This window comes from Cherax quadricarinatus, chromosome 1 (genome assembly GCF_038502225.1).
Source record: "Cherax quadricarinatus isolate ZL_2023a chromosome 1, ASM3850222v1, whole genome shotgun sequence".
In the NCBI taxonomy this organism is placed as follows: domain Eukaryota; kingdom Metazoa; phylum Arthropoda; class Malacostraca; order Decapoda; family Parastacidae; genus Cherax; species Cherax quadricarinatus.
The window spans coordinates 94,166,495-94,190,724 of record NC_091292.1 but is presented as its reverse complement, the minus strand read 5'-3'; the positions used below and the strand labels follow the sequence as shown (position 1 = coordinate 94,190,724).

Here is a 24,230-nt window from a genome sequence, read left to right as displayed (position 1 = left end):
TGTGAGCCAGTCTAGCTTTGTTTATCGCGCTCATCCAAACATTTCACAATAAATTCATAACTTCCTAGTGGCATCCCTTTGGTAAAGAAAGTGAGAAACATGACAGAACTGAAGAATGAAATTGTAGCAAAGTACCAAAGTGGAGGAGGAAGAGGTAGAGGAGAATGTGCCTTCTTCAGCGATTCTACAATATGTACGATACTAAAGCAGCATGATTCAATAAAGGCTATAGCACCAGCCAGCAATAAGGTATAGCATTAACAGTGTAGCAAGCAAGTATAGCATTAACAGTGTAGCAAGCAAGTTAAGTGATTAAGCGATTGAAAAATAACGACACGAAACTTAACTCCTCCATTGTTGTTTGAGGTATACATGTATAGGGTGACTGCTGCCACTTATGCTTATGCTCTCAGTGGCCCTTATACACCCAACAACAACACAACACCAGTCGTGACATACGTAATGACGCATTTTATTCATTCTAGAGTATATCTCATGTTTCTATGTTATTAATAGTGTTTATTATGTCATATTAGATGAATTGTGATAGATAAATAAACGGCAGAGTTGATATTAGTGTCATATTGAAGGACTATCTTGTCCTGCCTGCAAACACACTCTTCTGCCTTTCTCATATGCCAGCGAGAATCTTCAATAAAGGTAAAACTGATTTAAATGTTCATGTATCCATTAAAATTAGTGCTTTATATTTATTTCTCATTGTTTTCTGTATGTAAAACTATAGTATTTATTCTTTAAAAAATGAATTTTTTGTGAATATTTTTGGGTGGAATGGATTAAGCAGATTTACATTATTTCAAATGGGAAATATTGCTTCAAATTTAGGCCTAGCTCCTGGAATGGATAACGACCGAAACTCGGGATTACAGTGATGCTGAAGACACACACGTGTTATGGACACAAAAATTACATTGCTTATATAATCTAGGCTATTCTCAGAAAGGCAGTAAAGAAGGTGTTAAAAAAAATTTCCATTATCTCATTTGTAGACGTCCAGAATATTAAAAAAAAAAATCTACAGTTTGTGATTATTTCAATACCTCTATAGTTCTGTCATAGTAAATGTGACAAGCAAGATCTTCCTACTCTAAATTCCTCTGTCAAATTATTTGATTCCAAAATATCTTTAAACTTTCTTGACAATTTTTTTTAATTCTTCTATACATCTTGCCCACATTTACTCAAACTTATGTTATGTGTGTGTCCCAAGTCTTTTGCTCATAATTCAAATTTATGCAAAACTGGGGAAAATGACAAATTGTGTATAGTGTACCAGGAACTAATCTGGCTACCTCACCTGCACAAGATCACCAATGTACTGACCACACAACCAGAAGTGTACACAACTTCTGGACATGATCCATTTCCTAGACAAACTGTGAAAGGCATATTATTATCCTGAATTATAAAAAAATATCTTATTCCATATCACTACCTTCTCTTTTCCCCATAAAATTTAACTGCATTACAATCCCCAAGTTTGTCTTGAACCCAATCATAATGACTTAAGTCATAGATGTGCTCAGGATGCAAGCACTTTCTTGCTCTTAACATCTGTCCATCTGCGTGGATAGAAGTGTGTCACAGTGAAATGAAGCGAAGGCTTCTACCTCGAGTAGGGGTGTGCCAAAGTATCAGCATTGGAGGGTATCAGTTAATATTGATAGTATGGGTAGCATCCTAAAATTGAGTATTGGTATCAGGTAATTTTGATGGTACTGGTATTGGCAGATATTGGCTAATTTTCATGGTATCAACATTGGCCTAAAATTGAGTATCAGTATCAGAAAAAAAAAGATGAGTATCATTCCATCCCTAGTCTGGAGAGTGGTTCAAGCAAAACTAATTGGGCTCTCATCTCCATTTAAGTGCCTTGTACTCAAACACATTCACACTTCCAAGCTGCTTTAGAATGATTAGACTTCACGAAGCACAACAGTAACATGCTAGTTTTTAAAGCACTAGAACTGTTTGGTTAGTCAGCACTTTAACCATATTCAGTTTTAACATTATCAGAGAGTAATTCAGAACTTTTTACCTTTATGGCCACTTCATTCTCAAGGTACATAAATCAAAATCACAAACTAAAGCTATGCAAAATTGTTTTTCACACGCCACAAGCAATATCTACAATTTGTTCTGTGTCATCAGCGGTATGTCTATCAATAACAAATTTACACTATCGTTAACAACTTGCTATTGTCATGACCAATTCACTCTGTATGTAAATCATAATTACGAAGCAAGTAAAATTATCAAAGTATTTTTTTTATTCCGCAATCCATGTCCATAACAGTGCTGTGTCATTGGCAGTGTCAGCAAGTTTAGACAAAAGGGGAAATACACATTCCCATTACAATGAAATAGATGCTGGGTTCTTAGTCAGGCTAAGCCGCTCAAACCCCGCCACCACGTTAAGGTGACCCAGCGTCGGGGGGAGGCACAGGTATGGCAAAAATTATAAACGAAGTTGGGTCCACCCTCCGTGGATTTTTTCAGACATTTGCTTTTAACCCTTTCACTGTCGAGACCCCCGAAATTAAAGTGCTGACTATGTCGGGATTTAAAAAAACAAATCTTCAGAAATGGTAGAGAATCTTTTTCTAATGGTAAATGACACCAAAGATTTGATGGAAAACTTACAGAATTACACAGGAGCAAAGTTGGCAATTTGCATACTGGCAATTTTACCCACCGAGTCCAATTTTAAGCCAAATTGACCTAATTTTTAGCTATCTCATTAGTATGCCTTTCATTCTATCAAGTGAGCATGAGAAACAGCCCATTTAACTATTGTAACTAACTTATAAAAGGAATAGAAGCTGGTAATTCGGCCTATTTTACACAAAGCATCAGCAAATTCCAATTTAAAAACAATCCTAAATACCTATTGTATGCATTCAAGCAACTAAAGAAACCTTTCCTTTTTTCATTATGTCTCCAGGCCTCTCCTATATTACACTTGCCATCTATTTTGAATGAATCACAAAAAAAAAAAATAAAATAAAATAAAATAAAATAAAAAATTTAAGTTTTACCTTATTCCTTGGATAATAAAATATAACGAGGAATGACTGGTCATGGCTTAGGGGCATTCTAATAATTAAAGAATACAATAAAAGCCCATAAAACAGACCATGCAGAGATGGCTTACCCTTCCTCAGGAAAATCATCAAAAATAAAATATTTTTGCCAATTTAAGCACTATTTCAATCTACTTTCGGTCTTGAAACACACCAAAATCATCTCTGTTTCAGCAATATGTTTTCCATTCTACCAACTGATACCAAGAAACAGCCAATAAAATTATAAAAACACCTCAAATTTTCTATTTTAAACCAGAGACAAGGTCAGAGGTTAATCACATCCCCAGACCTCTCCTATAGTACACTTGCCTTCCACTTTGAATATGTCATCACAATGTGCGGGTTGTTTGTGTATTGACCCAGGAATGATTGGTCATGATTTACAGCATCCCAATAATTGAATCAGACCTATTAAAAACTCATAAAACAGCCTTCGAGGTGTAGGGTGCCTTACCCATCCTCAGGAAAAATAGTAAAATCTAATATTTCTGCTACTTCTGGTTCTGAAACCAACCAAAATCATTTCTTATTTCTGTAGTACGTATATCTATTCTATTGTATGGGTGATGAATGTTGCAACAAGGAGAAGGCTGGAGGCAGTGGAGATGTCATGTCTGAGGGCAATGCGTGGTGCGAATATAATGCAGAAATTTCGTAGTTTGGAAATTAGGAGATGTGGGATTACTAAAATTATTATCCAGAGGGCTGAGGAGGAGTTGTTGAGGTGGTTCAGACATGTAGAGAGGGTGGAACAAAATAGAATGACATCAAGAGTGTATAAATCTGTAGTGGAGGGAAAGTGGGGAAGGGGTCAGCCTAGGAAAGGTTAAAGGGAGGGGGGTTAGACTTCCAGCAAACATGCATAAGCATGTTCAATAGGAGCGAATGGAGGCAAATGGTTATTAGGACTTGACGTGTTGTTGGGGTGTGAGCAGGGTAACATTTATTAAGGGATTCAGGGAAACTGGCAAGCCAGACTGGAGTCCTGGAGATGGGAAGTACAGTGCCTGCACTCTGAAGGGGTGTTAATGTTGCAGTTTTATAACTGTAGTGTAAGTGCGCCTCTGGCAAGACAGTGATGGAGTAAATAATGGTGAAAGTTTTTCTTTTTTGGGCCACCCTGCCTTGGTGGGAGATGGCCGATGTGTTAGTAAAAAAATAACCTATTCTATCAAATGATATCAAGAAACAGCCAATAAAACCATAAAAACTATCTTAGAGAACACCTTAAAGTAGCAGTTTTAAGCTAAACACAAGGTCAGAAATTTGCTTTTCCAATCATGAACTGCATGGGGCAGGAATTTTTTTTGATACTGTGCACACTCACCACACAGACCCATTCTCTCATCCCTAGCCAAAATTTACTATATACATCTACATGAGGGACCCTGGCATCAATAGTGTAGATCTACAGGATAGCCACTGAAAGTGTTAACAGTGCTGACAGTGTAGATATTTAAAAAATAATTCTTCTGTAATGGTAGCAAATCTTTTTCTGAAGGTAATGGCAACAAAAATATGAAGTTTGATGGAAAACTCATAGAATTACACAAAAGCAAAGTTGGCGTTTGGGCAAAATTTATGCATTAGTGATTTCACCCAGTTTGCATCCTGTTTTAAGCCAATTCCACTTCTCGTTTAGACAAAACTTTTAGCTACTTTGCTAGTAGGCCTTCCATTTGATTGACTAAGCATGAGAAACCACCCATTCAACTATCAGAACTACACTATACAGTGCAGAGAATTTAGTAATTTGGCCAATTTTATATAGAATTCAACAAAATCTATTTTAAAAGCAGTCCAATATAAACATTCTATACATTTCAGCCAATAAAGCAACCTACTGTTCAGTAACTATATCCCGAGGCCTCTCCTATATTACACTTGCCTTCCATATTGAATTCATCATTATAAGAAAAAAAATTGAAGTTTCATTTTATTTCTTGGACAATAAAATATAATTCAGAATGGTCATGGTTTAGGGCATCCTAATAATCGAAGCACACTAATAAAAACCCATGAAACAGACCGGGGGGATGTGAGGGACCTTACCTTTCCTCAGGAAAATTGTCAAAAATCAAATAGTTGCATTACTTTGACCCCTATTTCAAGCTGCTTTCAATCCTGAAACTGGCCAACATCATCTCTGGTTCAGTTGTATGTCTGCCATTCTATCAGGTGATACCAAAAAAATCAGCCAATACAACCACAAAAAAAATTCTTGAAAACACCTCACAGTCAATATTCTGAACCAAACTCGGAGTAGGAGGTTTGCTTTTCCCATCAAACACCATGTGAGGCAGGAAGTTTTTTTTTTTTTACATGTGCACACCAACCATCCAGACCATTTCTCTCATGTCTAGGCCAAAATTTATCACTCGCAACATTTATGAGGGCACTATGTTCAAAATGTAGATCTAAGTAAGCAACACTGGTGCCAATAACACAGATCTACATACAAGACAGTGAAAGGGTTAATTCTGTAATAAAATTTTTGTTTTGATAGTCTGCCCTCAATCTTGATAAATTTATAAGACTAGACTAACATAAAAAGAAGAAAGACAGGACTCTAAAACTGTTTGTACAGTCATCCCTCACTTTAATTAAAGTTCAGTTAGTGGAATTTCAGTGTGCAACCAAAAAAAATACTTACGACCCTTCCTCCATTTAACAACCAGCTCCATTTGTTTAACAACTAAATTTGCTGGATCCAAATATGCAGCACTAAAGAAGGGAAGGGGGGCTGTTACAACAACAACAAAAAATTCCATCAGCCCTCACTTTTTCCCAAATCAGCACCCATAACCCCCCACCCAGTATAAAAATTCTGGCAGTGCATCTAGATTCAAATTTTCATTATCAAATAGCAACCACTTCCTCGAACAAAATGGAAATATTATCCTAGGCATGCCTGATTTTTTCACAAAATCTCATTAAAGATTACTCTAAACTGGTTTCTGCTGATGTTCTGAGGAAAATTTAAACTACGGTACAATAAGAGAATTGGGCGTGGGAAATCAAATGAGCCTATTTTGAATGTACTCCTATGATTCATTTCAGGTTGAGTGTCATGCCAGTTAGATAATAATCCACTATTTATTTTTTCTCATAATTTTTTTATTAAATTCCTTCATTTTTGGTATATGATTATATGGCATATGTGAAATAAGCTGGTATTTTTTTCCAAAAATATTTGTCAAGAAATGTGGAATCTGTGAAGTGATAATGAGATATTACTGCAGGTTTATATGATTTTTTTTACAATATCTCTTTAAATATCACTACTGTTCTTCTTGCCTTCTACTGACATTCTATGGAAAATTTTAAGTAGAAGATAGATTTTGGTGTGAGAAATCGAATAAACCTATTATGAACAAAATCCTATACATATGTAGTTTGTTTTCATCTCGAGTGTCATGCACCAAGTGAAAAAAATTTCAATGTTAATTTGTGTTGTGTTATGTTATTCCGATTTGCATGAGATCTTATTGGAAAATTTGATTCACTTTTTGTAATTTTTGGCATAATGAACCATTCTTATGGTTCCTATCTGGGTCATTAAGTAAGGGATGACTGTATGTAGTACCTTTCATTTTTTAAATTTTTATTGTTCATAAATATATTTATTAAAATGAAAAAAAAAAAAAGACTAACACATTTTAATTAAATAGAATATCAAAAAACAAGAAAATAAAATATGATCACTCATTCTTTTGCCCACCCAAACACATTTGCAAACATGTTACCCACTCATTCATTCTCACATTTATTAAATTTTCAACAAGTTAAACCATCAAACCATCAAAACTTGAAAAGAATATTATGTTAACAAATCATAGTGAAATATCTTTGAATATGAATATGGTCCCTGCCTTCTTAACTCTGGTAATAATTGGTGTTGATACAAATTATTGAAAAAAGAACCCCATACATGCAATACAGCATTCTGAATGGGAGAAATTACTGCATGTGTATCTACAAAAAATAGCATGCGTGACTGACTAGTAACTGTGCACCACATTCATTACAGAGATATACACTAATTACATACATAAGTTCATAAGGAAAACTGGAACAGAGTTGAAAAATTATCCTAAATCAAAACATGATATCAACTTACCTAATAACAGCTAATTTTGTGTTTATGGAGCCCTCTTGGTTTTCTCTTCTAAATACAGATGATACCCATCTGAGAAAAAATGTAAAGCATGGATGCAATGACAAGAAAAAAATATGATACTAAATGACATACTTAAACTTAAGATTCCTTGTGTTATAACCCTCAATTAGTCATAGTAGACTTGTTTTTCAAAATTCTCTTGGGTCCCCTATTTGTAAGCAAATAAATATTATGAAAATCTATGCATGAACTGTTATTACTGTATAGCTAGGAATTACACACTTACTTAATAAAATTAAGAGTGTCCTTGTACATTGTGAGAGATGCTGAAGTATCATGGTCAGTCTCCATGGCCTGCCCACTTAGTATAAAGTATAATGCTGCTTCCAAGTACTTCATAGCTTGCATGGATCGATCAGTCTCCCCATCAGCTATGTGTTTCAACTGCTTGGCCATATTCAAATAGCCCATATAATCCCTACAAAAATATCAAAATAATTAGAATGATCATGCAATTTATGTCATCCTGTATAACTCAATAATCGCATTACTACATAGTAAAGAAAAAAGTAGTATAATTTAAAAAGTGCAAATTCAACTGAGTTGTATATTACATTTTTCTGAGTTTTCACAGAGTATTGCAAATAAGAAACAAAAAGTCCAAATACTCCCATAAGTAATCAAGCTGAACGAACACAACCAAGTATAAATCCTACAACTAAGACAACACAGAGGAAGCCTAGCACCTTACCTGTTTACCTCTGGTAATCTTTTTTCAAAATATGAAGTATACAGTCGCTCTTGAGGATTAGCATACTGTCCATGCAGTAGTGATCTGCAATGAGGGGAGTACAGAACTTGTTTTACATAAAAATGACAAAAACAATCTACAAAGTTGTACAAAATGCTGCCAAATAATCTCACTGAAGAGAATAAAGGAGATACAAAGGCAGTGAAAGGTGAAGATACAATTAACAAATGTGACACAGAAGAGAAATTTTTATTAACTGCTGAATCAATTGGGATTGAGACACTTATATTCTGGGTACCAGTTGAGTTTACTAAACTGACAGTGCATCTCATTGATTTAAAACCTGGGGATCTGGTAAAATGACCATTATGAGTAGTGAATTTAAAGTTAGTAAAAATGTTGTCCACTATTTGTTTGTGGCATAGTGGCTAAGATGTGCAGTATAGTGTCCTTGAATTGGTGTCATGCTCAATGGATGTTAAGAGTCCCCCACAGGAGTACCAAGGAATGAGACATACAGACACAGTATAGGTCGTAACTAATAAACCAAGTCTGTGAAAAAAGCAGAAGAGAATAAAATAGAGCTCTTCAAAAATACTATTTTTAATTTTTGCACCAAACCTAACCAAATCTTGCTCAAATTAACAAAATACAGTCAAGCACTGTTAATTCAAAATATCATAATTCAAATACCTGGAAAGTTTACTTTGACTATATCACAAAAAAGAAACTTATTTGTGTTTATGTACTCAAAAAAAAAAACAAAAAAACTGAAATACCAGAAACCAATACCAGAGCTATGGATGATAATGAAGCTTCAAGGCATCCCACCCTTAAAGCTTCCAGTTGCTGTCCCATATGGTACCTTCCACCAAGCTGTGTAATTATGTACAGCAATATTTTTAGTTATAAGCCCTGTGCATGTGCTAGCGCATGGGAAAGCACAATTATTCTACGAAACAGAGTGAATGGATGATGGGCTGTCTGACAAACATGTATTAATACCTGTCTACTTGCTGTTTATATGTTTTCATTTTGCATTATGCATGCGTTTGTGAAACATCTTCACTGCAATACATTGTGTACAAGTTGTCCTCATGTTGGTGTCTTAGAATACATAATAATGCAGCACACCTTTTTGAGAGTGCGTGAGGCTATTTATGAGTGAAGGCATACGAAAGAAATGTTTTTCTACAGTTACCCCCTAGTAATACTATACAACCTCTCCTCACTTAACGACAGAGTTTTGTTCCTAAAACCATTTCCGTAAATGAATGTGTCGCTAAGTGAGGAGCATACTATAATGGTAGTGGGTTTATATCATCCATCTTTTATATTGTTTAAATGTGACCTTTGCACCATTTAACATTTCTGGTATATTTTTAAATGTTTATACAGTAGTGTACTGTATCGGCTTGCAATAGCTGTGTGAGGGTGATTTTCATCAAAAAAGGTTTGCACTTCAAGCCATTTTGCACACATTTCCTTAATCTTTGAAGTAGGCAATTCCTTCAATTTCTCTCTCCCCTCCTTTGAACCAGTTTCCCCAGGTCTGGCCTCTTGCTCTTGAAGTTGATCTATCAGCTCATCAGTGGTTAGTTCTTCATTGTCCTCCTCCACCAACTCTTCCACATCCTCCCCACTAACCTCCAACCCCAAGGACTTCCCCAATTCCACAATTAATTCCTCAACTGGTATACTACTCCTCTCAGGGTTAGCCTCAAACCCTTCAAAATCCCTTTTGTCTACACATTCTGGCCACAGTTTCTTCCAAGCAGAGTTCAAGGTTCTCTTAGTCACTCCCTCCCAAGCCTTACCTATAAGGTTTACACAATTGAGGATATTAAAGTGATCCTTCCAAAACTCTTTTAGAGTCAATCGAGTGTCTGTGGTCACTTCAAAGCACTTTTGAAACAGAGCTTTTGTGTACAGTTTCTTGAAGTTGGAAATGACCTGCTGGTCCATGGGCTGCAGGAGAGGAGTGGTATTAGGAGGCAAAAACTTCACCTTAATGAAGCTCATGTCCCCATAAAGTCGCTCTGCCACGTCTGTAGGATGACCAGGGGCATTGTCTAACACCAGGAGGCACTTAAGGTCTAATTTCTTTTCAGTTAGGTAATCTTTCACATTGGGGGCAAATGCATGGTGTAACCAGTTATAGAAAAATTCCCTAGTGACCCATGCCTTACTGTTTGCCCTCCACAGCACACACAAATTATCCTTGAGGACATTCTTTTGCCTGAACGCTCTGGGAGTTTCAGAGTGATACACTAATAAAGGCTTAACTTTGCAATCACCACTACCATTGGCACACATCAACAAAGTAAGCCTGTCTTTCATAGGCTTATGTCCTGGGAGTGCCTTTTCCTCCTGAGTAATGTAGGTCCTGCTTGGCATTTTCTTCCAGAACAGGCCTGTTTCATCACAATTAAACACTTGTTCAGGTTCCAGTCCTTCAGTTTCTATGTACTCCTTGAATTCATGCACATATTTTTCAGCCGCTTTGTGGTCCGAACTGGCAGCCTCACCATGCCGTATCACACTATGGATGCCACTACGCTTCTTAAATCTCTCAAACCAACCTTTGCTGGCCTTAAATTCACTCACATCATCACTAGTTGCAGGCATTTTTTTAATTAAATCGTCATGCAACTTCCTAGCCTTTTCACATATGATCGCTTGAGAGACGCTATCTCCTGCTAGCTGTTTTTCATTTATCCACACCAATAACAGTCTCTCAACATCTTCCATCACTTGCGATCTTTGTTTCGAAAACACAGTTAAACCTTTGGCAACAACAGCTTCCTTGATTGCCGTTTTCTTGCCCACAATAGAAGAGATGGTTGATTTTGGTTTCTTGTACAACCTGACCAGGTCGGTGATACGTACTCCACTTTCATACTTATCAATGATCTCTTTCTTCATTTCAATGGGTATTCTTACCCTTTGAGGTGTAGGGTTGGCACTAGAAGCTTTCTTGGGGCCCATGGTCACTTATTTTCCAGAAACAGCACCGAAAACACTGTAATAATACGAAATATTCCGAGTGTATGCTTGAATGTTACCGCGGAGGCTGGCTGGTAAACAATGGCACGGGCGGCACATGTGAGGCTGGCTGAGGGCGCACATTGGACGCGTCTCGGACGAAGGCCGCTGAGCGGGTTTTTGTCCACTATGCGGGGCAAAATTTTAGCGAACAAAGCGTCCGCTATGCGGATTGTTCGCTATGCAAGGCGTTCGCTATGCGGGGGTCCACTGTATACTGTATTAAACAGAATAGAGGAACTCAGCTCTAATATACATTCTTTAGGTATGGAAACTGGTCAGAGAGCCCGTTGTGAGTCTGAGTCGTCGGCAAATGAGTACATCGCCAAGTGAGGAGAGGCTGTACACAGTTTCTCTGGTGGTGTTGTAACAGAACGTTTGATAGTAATTATTGTCGTACACTCCATTATGCCCGCTTGCTACCACACCTTACAATTATGTTAATTTGTTTTACTATGATTGTATATACAGCCTCTCCACACTTAATGCCGTACTTGCTTACCGACGCCTCAGACTTACGACGAGCTCTCTGAACAGTATACATACCTAAATAATGTACACCTACCATCCGACTTACGACCTGCTCGACTTACGACCACTCGACTTACGACCGTGTTTTTTATGCCAAATTTCTGGGAAATAAACAACTATTTGTGTTGTACAAAGTGTTTATACTAAACCTTACAGTATTATTAAAATACAGTACTAACAACACAAAAAGTAAAGTAAAACATGAAATACCAAAATAAAATAATAAAATAAAGTCATTACAAAAATGTTTTGTTGATATTCAGTAGTAAAGTTCGACTTACGACCATTTCGACTTACGACCGATTTCTCAGAACCGAACTCGGTCGTAAGTCGGATGGTAGGTGTATATTAGAGCTGATTTCCTCTATTCTGTTTATTACACTATACAGCATACTACTGTATAAACATTTAAAAATATACCAGAAATGTAATAAATAGTGCAAAGGCAACATTAAAACAATATCAAACATGGTTGACACAAACCCACAACCACTATAGTATGCTCCTCACTTAGCAACGAATTCGTTTACTGGTGTGGTCTTGGGAACAGAACTCCATTGCTAAGCAAGGAGAGGCTGTATTTTGTTTATATGATATGTAGCGCATTTCTTATATAATTTTCAAAACATGTCAGATAGATTAATGAAAATGTCTATAATAATGTAATATATGACATATAAAGCACTCCACAGCAATTATTATTATTATTACAGTGGACCCCCGGTATTTGATGGCATCGGTATTCGATAAATCCGGTATTCGATAAATCCGGTATTCGATGCATTTTATCGCAAAAATTTTGCCTCGGTATCCAATCGAAAACCCGGTATTCGATGCAATTCGTACGAGACGTGTCCACGTGTGGCCTGAACTGCCCTGTGTGTGCCAGTGTTTACAAGCCAGCCAGTGTGCGCGCATCTAAGGATACATTCGGTACATTCCACATTATCGCTGTTTTTGGTGCTTGTTTCTGCAAAATAAGTCACCATGGGCCCCAAGAAAGCTTCTAGTGCCAACCCTTCGAGAAAAAAGGTGCTAATGACTATTGAAATGAAGAAAGAGATAATTGCAAAGTACGAAAGTGGAGTGCGTGTGTCGGAGCTGGTCAGGTTGTATAGTAAACCCCAATCAACCATCTCTACTATAGTGACCAGGAAAACGGCAATCAAGGAAGCTGTTCTTGCAAAAGGTGCAACTGTGATTACGAAACAGCGACTGCAAGTGTTAGAAAACGTTGAGAGACTGTTATTGGTGTGGATAAATGAAAAACAGATAGCAGGAGATAGCATCTCTCAAGCAATCATTTGTGAAAAGGCTAGACAGTTGCATGACAATTTGGTAAAGAAATTCCCTGCAACTAGTGCTGATGTGAGTGAATTCAAGGCCAGCAAAGGTTGGCTTGAAAGATTTAAGAATCGTAGTGGCATACATAGTGTGATTAGGCATGGTGAGGCTGCCAGTTCGGACCAAAAAGCAGCTGAAAAATATGTGAGGGAATTCAAGGATTACACAGACAGCGAAGAATTAAAACCTGAACAAGTGTTTAATTGTGACAAAACAGGCCTGTTTTGGAAGAAAATGCCAAGCAGGACCTACATTACTCAGGAGGAAAAGGCACTCCCAGGACATAAGCCTATGAAAGACAGGTTTACTCTGTTGATGTGTGCCAATGCTAGTGGTGATTGCAAAACGAAGCCATTATTGGTGTATCACTCAAACTCCCAGAGTGTTCAGGAAAATGATGTCCTCAAGGCTAATTTGTGTGTGCTGTGGAGGGCAAACAGTAAGGCATGGGTCACTAGGGACTTTTTCTATGACTGGTTACACCAAGCATTTGCCCCCACTGTGAAAAATTACCTGATTGAAAAGAAATTAGACCTTAAGTGCCTCCTGGTATTAGACAATGCCCCTGGTCATCCTACAGACTTGACAGAGCGACATTGTGGGGACATGAGCTTCATTAAGGTCAAGTTTTTGCCTCCTAATACCACTCCTCTCCTGCAGCCCATGGACCAGCAGGTCATTTCCAACTTCAAGAAACTGTACACAAAAGCTATGTTTCAAAAGTGCTTTGTACTGACCACAGAAATTCAACTGACTCTTAAAAGAGTTTTGGAAGGATCACTTTAATATCCTCAATTGTATAAACCTTATAGGTAAGGCTTGGGAGGGAGTGACTAAGAGGACCTTGAACTCTGCTTGGAAAAAACTGTGGCCAGAATGTGTAGACAAAAGGGATTTTGAAGGATTTGAGGCTAACCCTGAGAAGCCTATGCCAATTAAGGAATCCACTGTGGCATTGGGGAAGTCCTTGGGGTTGGAGGTTAGTGGGGAGGATGTGGAAGAGTTGGTGGAGGAGGACAATGAAGAACTAACCACTGATGAGCTGCTAGATCATCTTCAACAGCAAGAGGCCACACCTGAGGAAACTGCTTCGGAGGAGGGTATAGAGAAATTGAAGAAGTTGCCTACTTCAAAAATTAAGGAAATGTGTGCAATGTGGCTTAAAGTGCAAACCTTTTTTGATGACAATCACCCTAACACAGCTATTGCAAGCCGTGCTGGTGACTATTACACTGACAATGTTGTGAAACACTTTAGGAATGTCATAAAGGAACGGGAGGTACAGGCCTAGTCTATGGACAGATATGTTGTGCGACAGAAGTCCAGTGACTCTCAAGCTGGTCCTAGTGGCATTAAAAGAAGAAGGGAAGTAACCCCAGAAAAGGACTTGCTACCTCAAGTCCTAATGGAAGGGGATTCCCCTTCTAAACACTAACACCTCTCCCCTCCTCCCATCCCATCAATCACCACCAGATCTTCATTAAAGGTAAGTGTCAATTATTCTATTGTTATTGTTGTTATTGTAATTATTCTATTGCATTAAACTTAATGTTTCATGTGGTAAATTTTTTTTTTTCATACTTTCGGGTGTCTTGCACGGATTAATTTGATTTCCATTATTTGCCATGAGGAAAATTGATTCGCTTTTCGATATTTTTGGTATTCGATGAGCTCTCAGGAACGGATTAATATCAAATACCAGGGGTCCACTGTATTATTATTATTATTATTATTATTATTATTATTATTATTATGCTTATTGTGACAACACAGTGATTTTAATGTACCTTCATGCCAGCACTGTGTGTAAGTTTATTTAGGTACAGGTAAGTACAATTATCAAGAGTAACTTTAGGTAGTAAGTTGGTAGACAGCAAACACCCAGGGAGGTACTACCGTCCTGCCAAATGAGCGTAAAATGAAAGCCTGTAATTGTTTTACATGATGGTAGGATCGCTGGTGTCTTTTTTCTGTCTCATAAACATGCAAGATTTCAGGTACACCTTGTTACTTCTACTTACACTTAGGTCATACTAAACATACATGTACATATTTATGTATACACACTCATCTGAGTTTTCTTTGATTTTATCTTAATAGTTCTTGTTCTAAATAGCTCTTGTTCTTCTTTATTTCTTCTATTGTCCATGGGGAAGTGGAAAAGAATCTTTCCTCCATAAGCCATGCGTGTCGTATGAGGCGACTAAAATGCCGGGAGCAATATGCTAGTAACCCCTTCTCCTGTAGACATTTACTAAAAAAGAGAAGAAAAACTTTATAAAACTGGGATGCTTGAATGTGCGTGGATGTAGTGCGGATGACAAGAAACAGATGATTGCTGATGTTATGAATGAAAAAAAGTTAGATGTCCTGGCCCTAAGCGAAACAAAGCTGAAGGGGGTAGGGAAGTTTCGGTGGGGGGAAATAAATGGGATTAAATCTGGAGTATCTGAGAGAGTTAGAGCAAAGGAAGGGGTAGCAGTAATGTTGAATGATCAGTTATGGAAGGAGAAAAGAGAATATGAATGTGTAAATTCAAGAATTATGTGGATTAAAGTAAAGGTTGGATGCGAGAAGTGGGTCATAATAAGCGTGTATGCACCTGGAGAAGAGAGGAAAGCAGAGGAGAGAGATTTTGGGAGATGTTAAGTGAATGTATAGGAGCCTTTGAACCAAGTGAGAGAGTAATTGTGGTAGGGGACCTGAATGCTAAAGTAGGAGAAACTTTTAGAGAGGGTGTGGTAGGTAAGTTTGGGGTGCCAGGTGTAAATGATAATGGGAGCCCTTTGATTGAACTTTGTATAGGAAGGGGTTTAGTTATAGGTAATACATATTTTAAGAAAAAGAGGATAAATAAGTATACAAGATATGATGTAGGGCGAAATGACAGTAGTTTGTTGGATTATGTATTGGTAGATAAAAGACTGTTGAGTAGACTTCAGGATGTACATGTTTATAGAGGGGCCACAGATATATCAGATCACTTTCTAGTTGTAGCTACACTGAGAGTAAAAGGTAGATGGGATACAAGGAGAATAGAAGCATCAGGGAAGAGAGAGGTGAAGGTTTATAAACTAAAAGAGGAGGCAGTTAGGGTAAGATATAAACAGCTATTGGAGGATAGATGGGCTAATGAGAGCATAGGCAATGGGGTCGAAGAGGTATGGGGTAGGTTTAAAAATGTAGTGTTAGAGTGTTCAGCAGAAGTTTGTGGTTACAGGAAAGTGGGTGAGGGAGGGAATAGGAGCGATTGGTGGAATGATGATGTAAAGAGAGTAGTAAGGGAGAAAAAGTTAGCATATGAGAAGTTTTTACAAAGTAGAAGTGATGCAAGGAGGGAAGAGTATATGGAGAAAAAGAGAGAGGTTAAGAGTGTGGTGAAGCAATGTAAAAAGAGAGCAAATGAGAGAGTGGGTGAGATGTTATCAACAAATTTTGTTGAAAATAAGAAAAAGTTTTGGAGTGAGATTAACAAGTTAAGGAAGCCTAGAGAACAAATGGATTTGTCAGTTAAAAATAGGAGAGGAGAGTTATTAAATGGAGAGTTAGAGGTATTGGGAAGATGGAGGGAATATTTTGAGGAATTGTTAAATGTTGATGAAGATAGGGAAGCTGTGATTTCGTGTATAGGGCAAGGAGGAATAACATCTTGTAGGAGTGAGAAGAGCCGCCAGTTGTGAGTGTGGGGGAAGTTCATGAGGCAGTAGGTAAAATGAAAGGGGGTAAGGCAGCCGGGATTGATGGGATAAAGATAGAAATGTTAAAAGCAGGTGGGGATATAGTTTTGGAGTGGTTGGTGCAATTATTTAATAAATGTATGGAAGAGGGTAAGGTACCTAGGGATTGGCAGAGAGCATGCATAGTTCCTTTGTATAAAGGCAAAGGGGACAAAAGAGAGTGCAAAAATTATAGGGGGATAGTCTGTTGAGTATACCTGGTAAAGTGTATGGTAGAGTTATTATTGAAAGAATTAAGAGTAAGACGGAGAATAGGATAGCAGATGAACAAGGAGGCTTTAGGAAAGGTAGGGGTGTGTGGACCAGGTGTTTACAGTGAAACATATAAGTGAACAGTATTTAGATAAGGCTAAAGAGGTCTTTGTGGCATTTATGGATTTGGAAAAGGCGTATGACAGAGTGGATAGGGGGGCAATGTGGCAGATGTTACAGGTGTATGGTGTAGGAGGTAGGTTACTGAAAGCAGTGAAGAGTTTTTACGAGGATAGTGAGGCTCAAGTTAGAGTATGTAGGAAAGAGGGAGATTATTTCCCAGTAAAAGTAGGCCTTAGACAAGGATGTGTGATGTCACCGTGGTTGTTTAATATATTTATAGATGGGGTTGTAAGAGAAGTAAATGCGAGGGTCTTGGCAAGAGGCGTGGAGTTAAAAGATAAAGAATCACACATAAAGTGGGAATTGTCACAGTTGCTCTTTGCTGATGACACTGTGCTCTTGGGAGATTCTGAAGAGAAGTTGCAGAGATTGGTGGATGAATTTGGTAGGGTGTGCAAAAGAAGAAAATTAAAAGTGAATACAGGAAAGAGTAAGGTTATGAGGATAACAAAAAGATTATGTGATGAAAGATTGGATATCAGATTGGAGGGAGAGAGTATGGAGGAGGTGAATGTATTCAGATATTTGGGAGTGGACGTGTCAGCGGATGGGTCTATGAAAGATGAGGTGAATCATAGAATTGATGAGGGGAAAAGGGTGAGTGGTGCACTTAGGAGTCTGTGGAGAAAAAGAACTTTGTCCTTGGAGGCAAAGAGGGGAATGTATGAGAGTATAGTTTTACCAACGCTCTTATATGGGTGAGAAGCATGGGTGATGAATGTTGCAGCGAGGAGAAGGCTGGAGGCAGTGGAGATGTCATGTCTGAGGGCAATGTGTGGTGTGAATATAATGCAAAGAATTCGTAGTTTGGAAGTTAGGAGGAGGTGCAGGATTACCAAAACTGTTGTCCAGAGGGCTGAGGAAGGGTTGTTGAGGTGGTTCGGACATGTAGAGAGAATGGAGCGAAACAGAATGACTTCAAGAGTGTATCCGTCTGTAGCGGAAGGAAGGCAGGGTAGGGGTCGGCCTAGGAAAGGTTGGAGGGAGGGGGTAAAGGAGGTTTTGTGTGCGAGGGGCTTGGACTTCCAGCAGGCATGTGTGAGCGTGTTTGATAGGAGTGAATGAAGACAAGTGGTTTTTAATACTTGACGTGCTGTTGGAGTGTGAGCAAAGTAACATTTATGAAGGGGTTCAGGGAAACCGGCAGGCCGGACTTGAGTCCTGGAGATGGGAAGTACAGTGCCTGCACTCTGAAGGAGGGGTGTTAATGTTGCAGTTTAAAAACTGTAGTGTAAAGCACCCTTCTGGCAAGACAGTGATGGAGTGAATGATGGTGAAAGTTTTTCTTTTTCGGGCCACCCTGCCTTGGTGGGAATCGGCCAGTGTAATAATAAAAAATTAAAATAGTTCTTGTTCTTACTGCTTTTCCTTTTATACCCATGGGAAAGTGCAATAAGAATCTTTCTTCTGTAAGCCATGTGTGTTGTAGAACTCAACTAAAATGCTGGGAACAATGGGCTGGTAACCCCTTTTCCTGTATAGCCTACCAAAAAGAAAAAGAAAACCGCTATAGTGCGATGTTTGAATGTGCGTAGATGTTGTGTGAATGATAAGAAAGAGATGATTGTGGATGTTATGAATGAGAAGCAGCTGGATGTCCTGGCTTTCAGTGAAACAAAGCTGAAGGGGGTATGAGGAATCGTATAAACAAATTTTTGGATAAAATTTTAACTATCCGTATTAGTGAAGCACCAAAACGTGGGGCTTTCCTGTAATTTAATAGCACCCAACCAATCTAAAGACAGCCTAAATTTAAATAGAATTATTTAACACCAATAATAGATTTGTTCATGCTCAGACTGATTTTTTTCTGAGTTATTGCAACAGTTAATTTACACAGTTGAAATGACCTGAGATCAGATGACTACTGGAATTTAATCTTAGCAAAAGCAAAATTATGAAGCCAAGAGAGGGGACGAAAAGGAGAGGAAAAAACAGAGCATCTAGGGGCAAAAAAAACACACACACACACACACACACACACACACACACACACACACACACACACACACACACACACACACACACACACACACACACACACACTGAAAAATGTCAAAGGAAATGACTGGGAAATAACCAATACCCCAAAACTGTCTCCTGAGGAACAAAATACCTTAGACAACATATGCCAGCTTGCAAAAGCAAATGATGATTACAGGAACAATTTACAGCTTAAATGTATACAGTAGACAAAGACAAAAAAGAATAAAAAGCCACAATACCATGGCTGGAACAATATATGAATAACCTTCAGTAGTGACTTGATAATGAACCAGAATGGACCAAAACATTGTCATGAGTTTCCTCTTCTAAGACAAACACAGATTCTTTAACATGAAAGTTAATGAAACAAAGAAACACAGTGGAAACCAAACCTTCAAATGATTCACACGAGACATTGACATGGATACATTCAATAGATAAAATGATCACCAAGCAAGTAAGCAAACCCTATTTTCCACATGCATATATCTGTGACCAGGTTCAAGAATCTTCCTGCTCTCACAGTGTGGCTGGGCCAGGCTTTTTAGGTGGCTGCCTGGTCAACCAGGCCGTTGCTGTTGGTGGCAAGCTGTCCCACATACCCATCAGAGCCTGGGTAATCTGGCATTCTGGCATTTGGTAAGAGTTTTAGAGGCTTGAGAATCCAACAGGTTTATGTGAGTGCTTGAGACAGGTAAATGGAGACAAGCGGTTTTTAACAGTTGAGCTGTTGGAGTGTGAGAACGGTAACTTTTATGAAGGGATTCAGGGTAACTGGTAAGCCTGACTTGAGTCCTGGAGGTGAGAAGGGCAGTGCTTGCACTCTGAAGATGGAGTGGAAAGTTCCAGTCAAAATAATGTTATTCAGTTTCCTGTCAAAGACATTTTTTTATTTTTAACAAACCGGCCATATCCCACCAAGGGAGGTGACCTAAAAAGAAAAACAAAAGTTTCTCTTTTTAAATTTAGTAATTTATACAGGAGAAGGGATTACTAGCCCTTTGCTCCCATCATTTTAGTCGCCTCGTACGAAACGCATGGCTTACAGAGGAAGAATTCTGTTCCAATTCCCCATTGAGAACATCTATGCTAGTTTCAGCAATATTTCTGTTATTTGCTGGTAGTAGGTTGAATAACCGAGGTCCATGGATGTTAATGCAGTATCCTCTAATTGCGCCCATGGCACCCCTGCTTTTCAATGGGCTCATCTTATACTTCCTCCCATACGTCTCACCTCAGTGTTAAGACAGTGTGTAGGTTAGAGACTAGACTCTTCAGTATCTTCCATGTATATATTATCATGCATCCCCCCCCTGCTCCAAAGTACATATTCCAAAATTTAAATACTTTATTGGCTCTTTGAAGATAGTAAACAATCTGACTCTGTTCCAGCTCTGATATTTCTCCTACCTTCAATGGAGCCATCAACACCATCAACTGATTTGAGTGGTATCACCACTGGCATTATTTCTCATTCTGAAAATTATCATTACCCATTCTGACATTTTCCTGGGTTATGCAACATATGTCTTAATGTGTTCTCTGAACAATAGGTCAGCTGACATTAATATACCAAGTCTTTCACATGTTCCTTCTGTTCTTTTAGGGGATTATCCAGAGTTTTGTATATGGTGCCCCTTAGTGAGTTCTTTGGTTTTTCTATACCTGAGCAGTTGGAATTTTTTCCTGTTGAATACAATGTTGTTTTCTACAGCCCACTTTAGGACTTTGATTACTGTATTTTACAGCAAACAAGATGCTCCAGTGTTGAGGATGCTCCCTCAATTCTGATTGGCTAAATTTAAAAAAAAAAAAAAAAAAAAAAAAAAAAGATAAATGGTACTTCAGCCTCCAAGACACTGAGTAAATTTTCAAGACTTATTTTGTGAAAAAAAAAAAAATAAGTGTCCTCGACACTGTAAAGTCTGGTATATCCTGTTGCAATTTTTGAGTCTTCTACTGAAGTGACTTTCACACTCATTTTTGTACCGTATCATTTGCTAATGATGATACAAAACTGTGATGGGTGTTTTTTTTATATTTTTTCTGCTATGAGGATAAGAAACAGCAGAGGTGCCAAGAGGGAAGGAGGAGTAGGGGTTGGTCTATGATCTGAGGTGCTGTTGGAGTGTGCCCAAAGTAACTTGAAGCCTGGAGGTGGGAGTACAATGCCCACACTCTGAAGGAGAAGTGGTTATATTGTGGTTTGGAGGGACATCTGAGCTGTGATATCAGCACACTTTTGGCAAGACAGTGATTGAATGAGTAGCAGTAAAACCTTTTTCTGTTTTGTTGGGTCACCCTACCTCAGTGGGATACCTTTACCCTTTTCTACTCCCGGAGCCCAGCCTTGGGCCAGGCTCGTCTACTGCTTGTCTGGTCTACCAGGCTGTTGCTGGCCCAATGACCCACATAGCCATCACAGCCTGGTTGATCTGGTACCTGATGAAGATACTTGTCCAGTTTCCTCTTGAAGACTTCTACTTCTACTGGATGATGTGTTGAAAAAATAAGATAGAAAAAACAGGGTAGCAATGCGGCAGATGTTGCCAGTGTTTGGAACAAGTAGAAGGTTACAAAAGGCAGTGAAGAGTTTTTATAAGGATAGCAAGTCTCAGATAAGGATATTTAGGAAAGGGGTACTATTTCCCAGTGAAAATAAACTTAGACAGGGATGAATGATCTCATGGTTGTTTAACATACTTAAAGATCTTTCTTTCTTTCTTTCAATGTACAGGCCGTATCCCACCGAAGCAGGGTGGCTCAAAAAGAAAAATGAAAGTTTCTCTTTACAAATTTAGTAATGTATACAGGAGAAGGGAATATTTATAGATGTGGGATATAAAAGAAGTGAATGCCAGAGTGTTGGCAAGAGGAGTGTGATTAAAAGATGATAAATCTGATTGAAAGTTTGAGTGGTCACAGTAGCTCTCTGTCAAGGACAGTTCTTTCATACATTTTTTTTTTTTTAACACTGGCCATCTCCCACCAAGGTAGGATGACCCAAACAAGAAGAAACACTTTCCCCAACACTCACTCCATCACTGTCTTGCCAGTGGCAATGCTGGTACTATAATTCAGATGCCTCCAAACTGCAAATATCCTCACCCCTCCTTCAGAGCACAGACACTGTATTTCCCATCTCCAGGACTCAAAGTCAAGCTAACTGGGTTCCCTGAATCCTTTCATAAATGTTACTTTGCTTACACTCCAACAACACATCATAAAAACCACTTGCCTCCACTCGCTCCTATCTAAAATGCTCATAAGCCTGCTGGATGTCCAAGCTCCTTGCATACAAAACCACCAACCATTCATTAGATGACCCCTACCCTGCCTTCCCTCCACGACAGATTTATACACCCTCCAAGTCATCCTATTTTGCTCCGCCCTCTCTAAATGTCCAAAGCACCTCAACAGCTTCTCCTCAGCCCTTTGGATAATACTTTTAGTAACCTGGTACCTCCTACTAATCTCCAAACAACATTTCCACTACCTCCAGCCTCCTCCTCACTGCAACATTCAAAACCCATATAGGAGTGTTTGTATCATTAAACTGTCATACATTCCTTTTTTGCCTCCATGGATAATGTTATTTGTCTCCATATATACCTCAATGCACCAGCCACCTTTTTTCCCCTCATCAATTCTATGGTTCATCTCGTCTTTCATCATAGACCCATTTGCTGACATGTCCATTCCCATATCTGAATGCATTCACTTCCTCCATACTCCCTCCTTCCAATCTGATATCCAGTCTTTCATTACCTGAATTATTTGTTACCCTCATCACCATGCTCTTGCTGGTATTCATTTTTAATTTACTTCTTTTATATACCTTCCCAAATTCATCTACCAACTTTTAAAACTTCTCTTCAGAATCTCCCAAAAACATAGACAGCAAAAATCAACGGTGACAACTCCCACTTTATATTAAATTTTATATATTTTAATCCCACACTTCTTCCCAACACCCTAGCATTCAGTTCTTTTACAACCCCATCTATAAATATGTTATACAACCATGATGACATTATGCATCCCTGTCTAAGGATTATTTTTACTGGAAAATAATCTCTTTCCTACACACATCCTATTCTGAGCCTCACTCTCCTCATAAAAACTCCTAACAGCATATATGCATGTATGTATATATATATTATGGAGTACCACAAATACATACTGTTCAGAAGGTGGTCTAACAGCAGCAGCTGCAGAGGTAGTGGAACCAGACGAGCAAGTGGTAGTTGAGGCAGATTGTTTCTGAATTAATGGTACACCCATTGGAGTACCATTATCCAGTTGAGCTGTTGATGAAGAAGAATCTGTTCCTCCCAAGTCAGAGCCCTTAGCCTGGTCCCCAGATGATCTATAAGATGAACTTCCAACCCTGGACTCATGCTCTGATGCTGGCCTCGAAACATAACCACTACTGTCAGCACTTGGAGTTGTACCATTTTCTTCACCTTTGTCCTAAGAGGATACATTAAAACTTTAGCAAAAGCATCTACAATGTTTTTTTTTATGATTTTGTGGAAGCTGCTACCCTGCATACCTAAAAACAAAGCAGTACAGTACTTAGTTCATTTATGAATTATGAATTACAGCTACATTTAAACTTTTTTGTATGTCTGTTACATTCCAGTGAAACACTTTGACAAGATTTTTTTTTTTTATTTTGTCACCAGCTACGAATAGGCTTCAATTTGTCAAACATTTGCAAGTTTTTTCTTTAAACAACTACCCACATCTTATGGATCTTTACATTTTTCTATTACTGTCATTTCCTATATAATCTCTATTATCACTCACATTCAAGCAAATAGCAGAAATGCAGTTTGCATAATATAACATTGTTCTGTGCGAATTTCATATGTATATCAAGTAAAATAAATGTTTGGAATATGTTAGCCATTTCAATCATATGAACTTACAATATCTGAGTTGGCAGAGTGCCACTTTTGCTGAATTTCACCAATTGTGAGAGCCTTTAAGAAACAAGGGCTCTACCCACACCCCAACCTTAACTCTGACTTTCTCTTTTTCCCAGAAAACCATGTGTTTTATTCCATATATTGGATAGGATTGTGCTGAGGGGTACCCTCATGCCTCTTTCCCTTAACTGAGGGAGAGAGGCATGAGGATCCAAATCACTCAATCAAATAGTCCCCTCCCTCCTCACATATCCAATTACCATGTGCTGGAAGGGACATAGCAGTCAGTGCATTTCCTAA

At 38.4% G+C, this 24,230-nt stretch overlaps 1 protein-coding gene across 6 annotated transcripts in view; it reads right to left on the bottom strand.

Annotated features, from left to right (window-relative positions):
* The window catches only part of lilli (AF4/FMR2 family member lilliputian), a 470,466-nt gene that overhangs the window by 18,345 nt on the left and 427,891 nt on the right, over positions 1-24,230 (bottom strand). For all 6 annotated transcript variants that reach the window (XM_070084351.1, XM_070084359.1, XM_070084377.1 and 3 more), the window contains 4 exons: positions 23,180-23,469; positions 7,979-8,062; positions 7,514-7,705; positions 7,228-7,296 (listed from right to left, as the gene is read on the bottom strand). In XM_070084351.1, the coding sequence (XP_069940452.1) occupies positions 7,228-7,296; positions 7,514-7,705; positions 7,979-8,062; positions 23,180-23,469 (635 nt within the window). The remainder of the gene's footprint in view (positions 1-7,227; positions 7,297-7,513; positions 7,706-7,978; positions 8,063-23,179; positions 23,470-24,230) is intronic.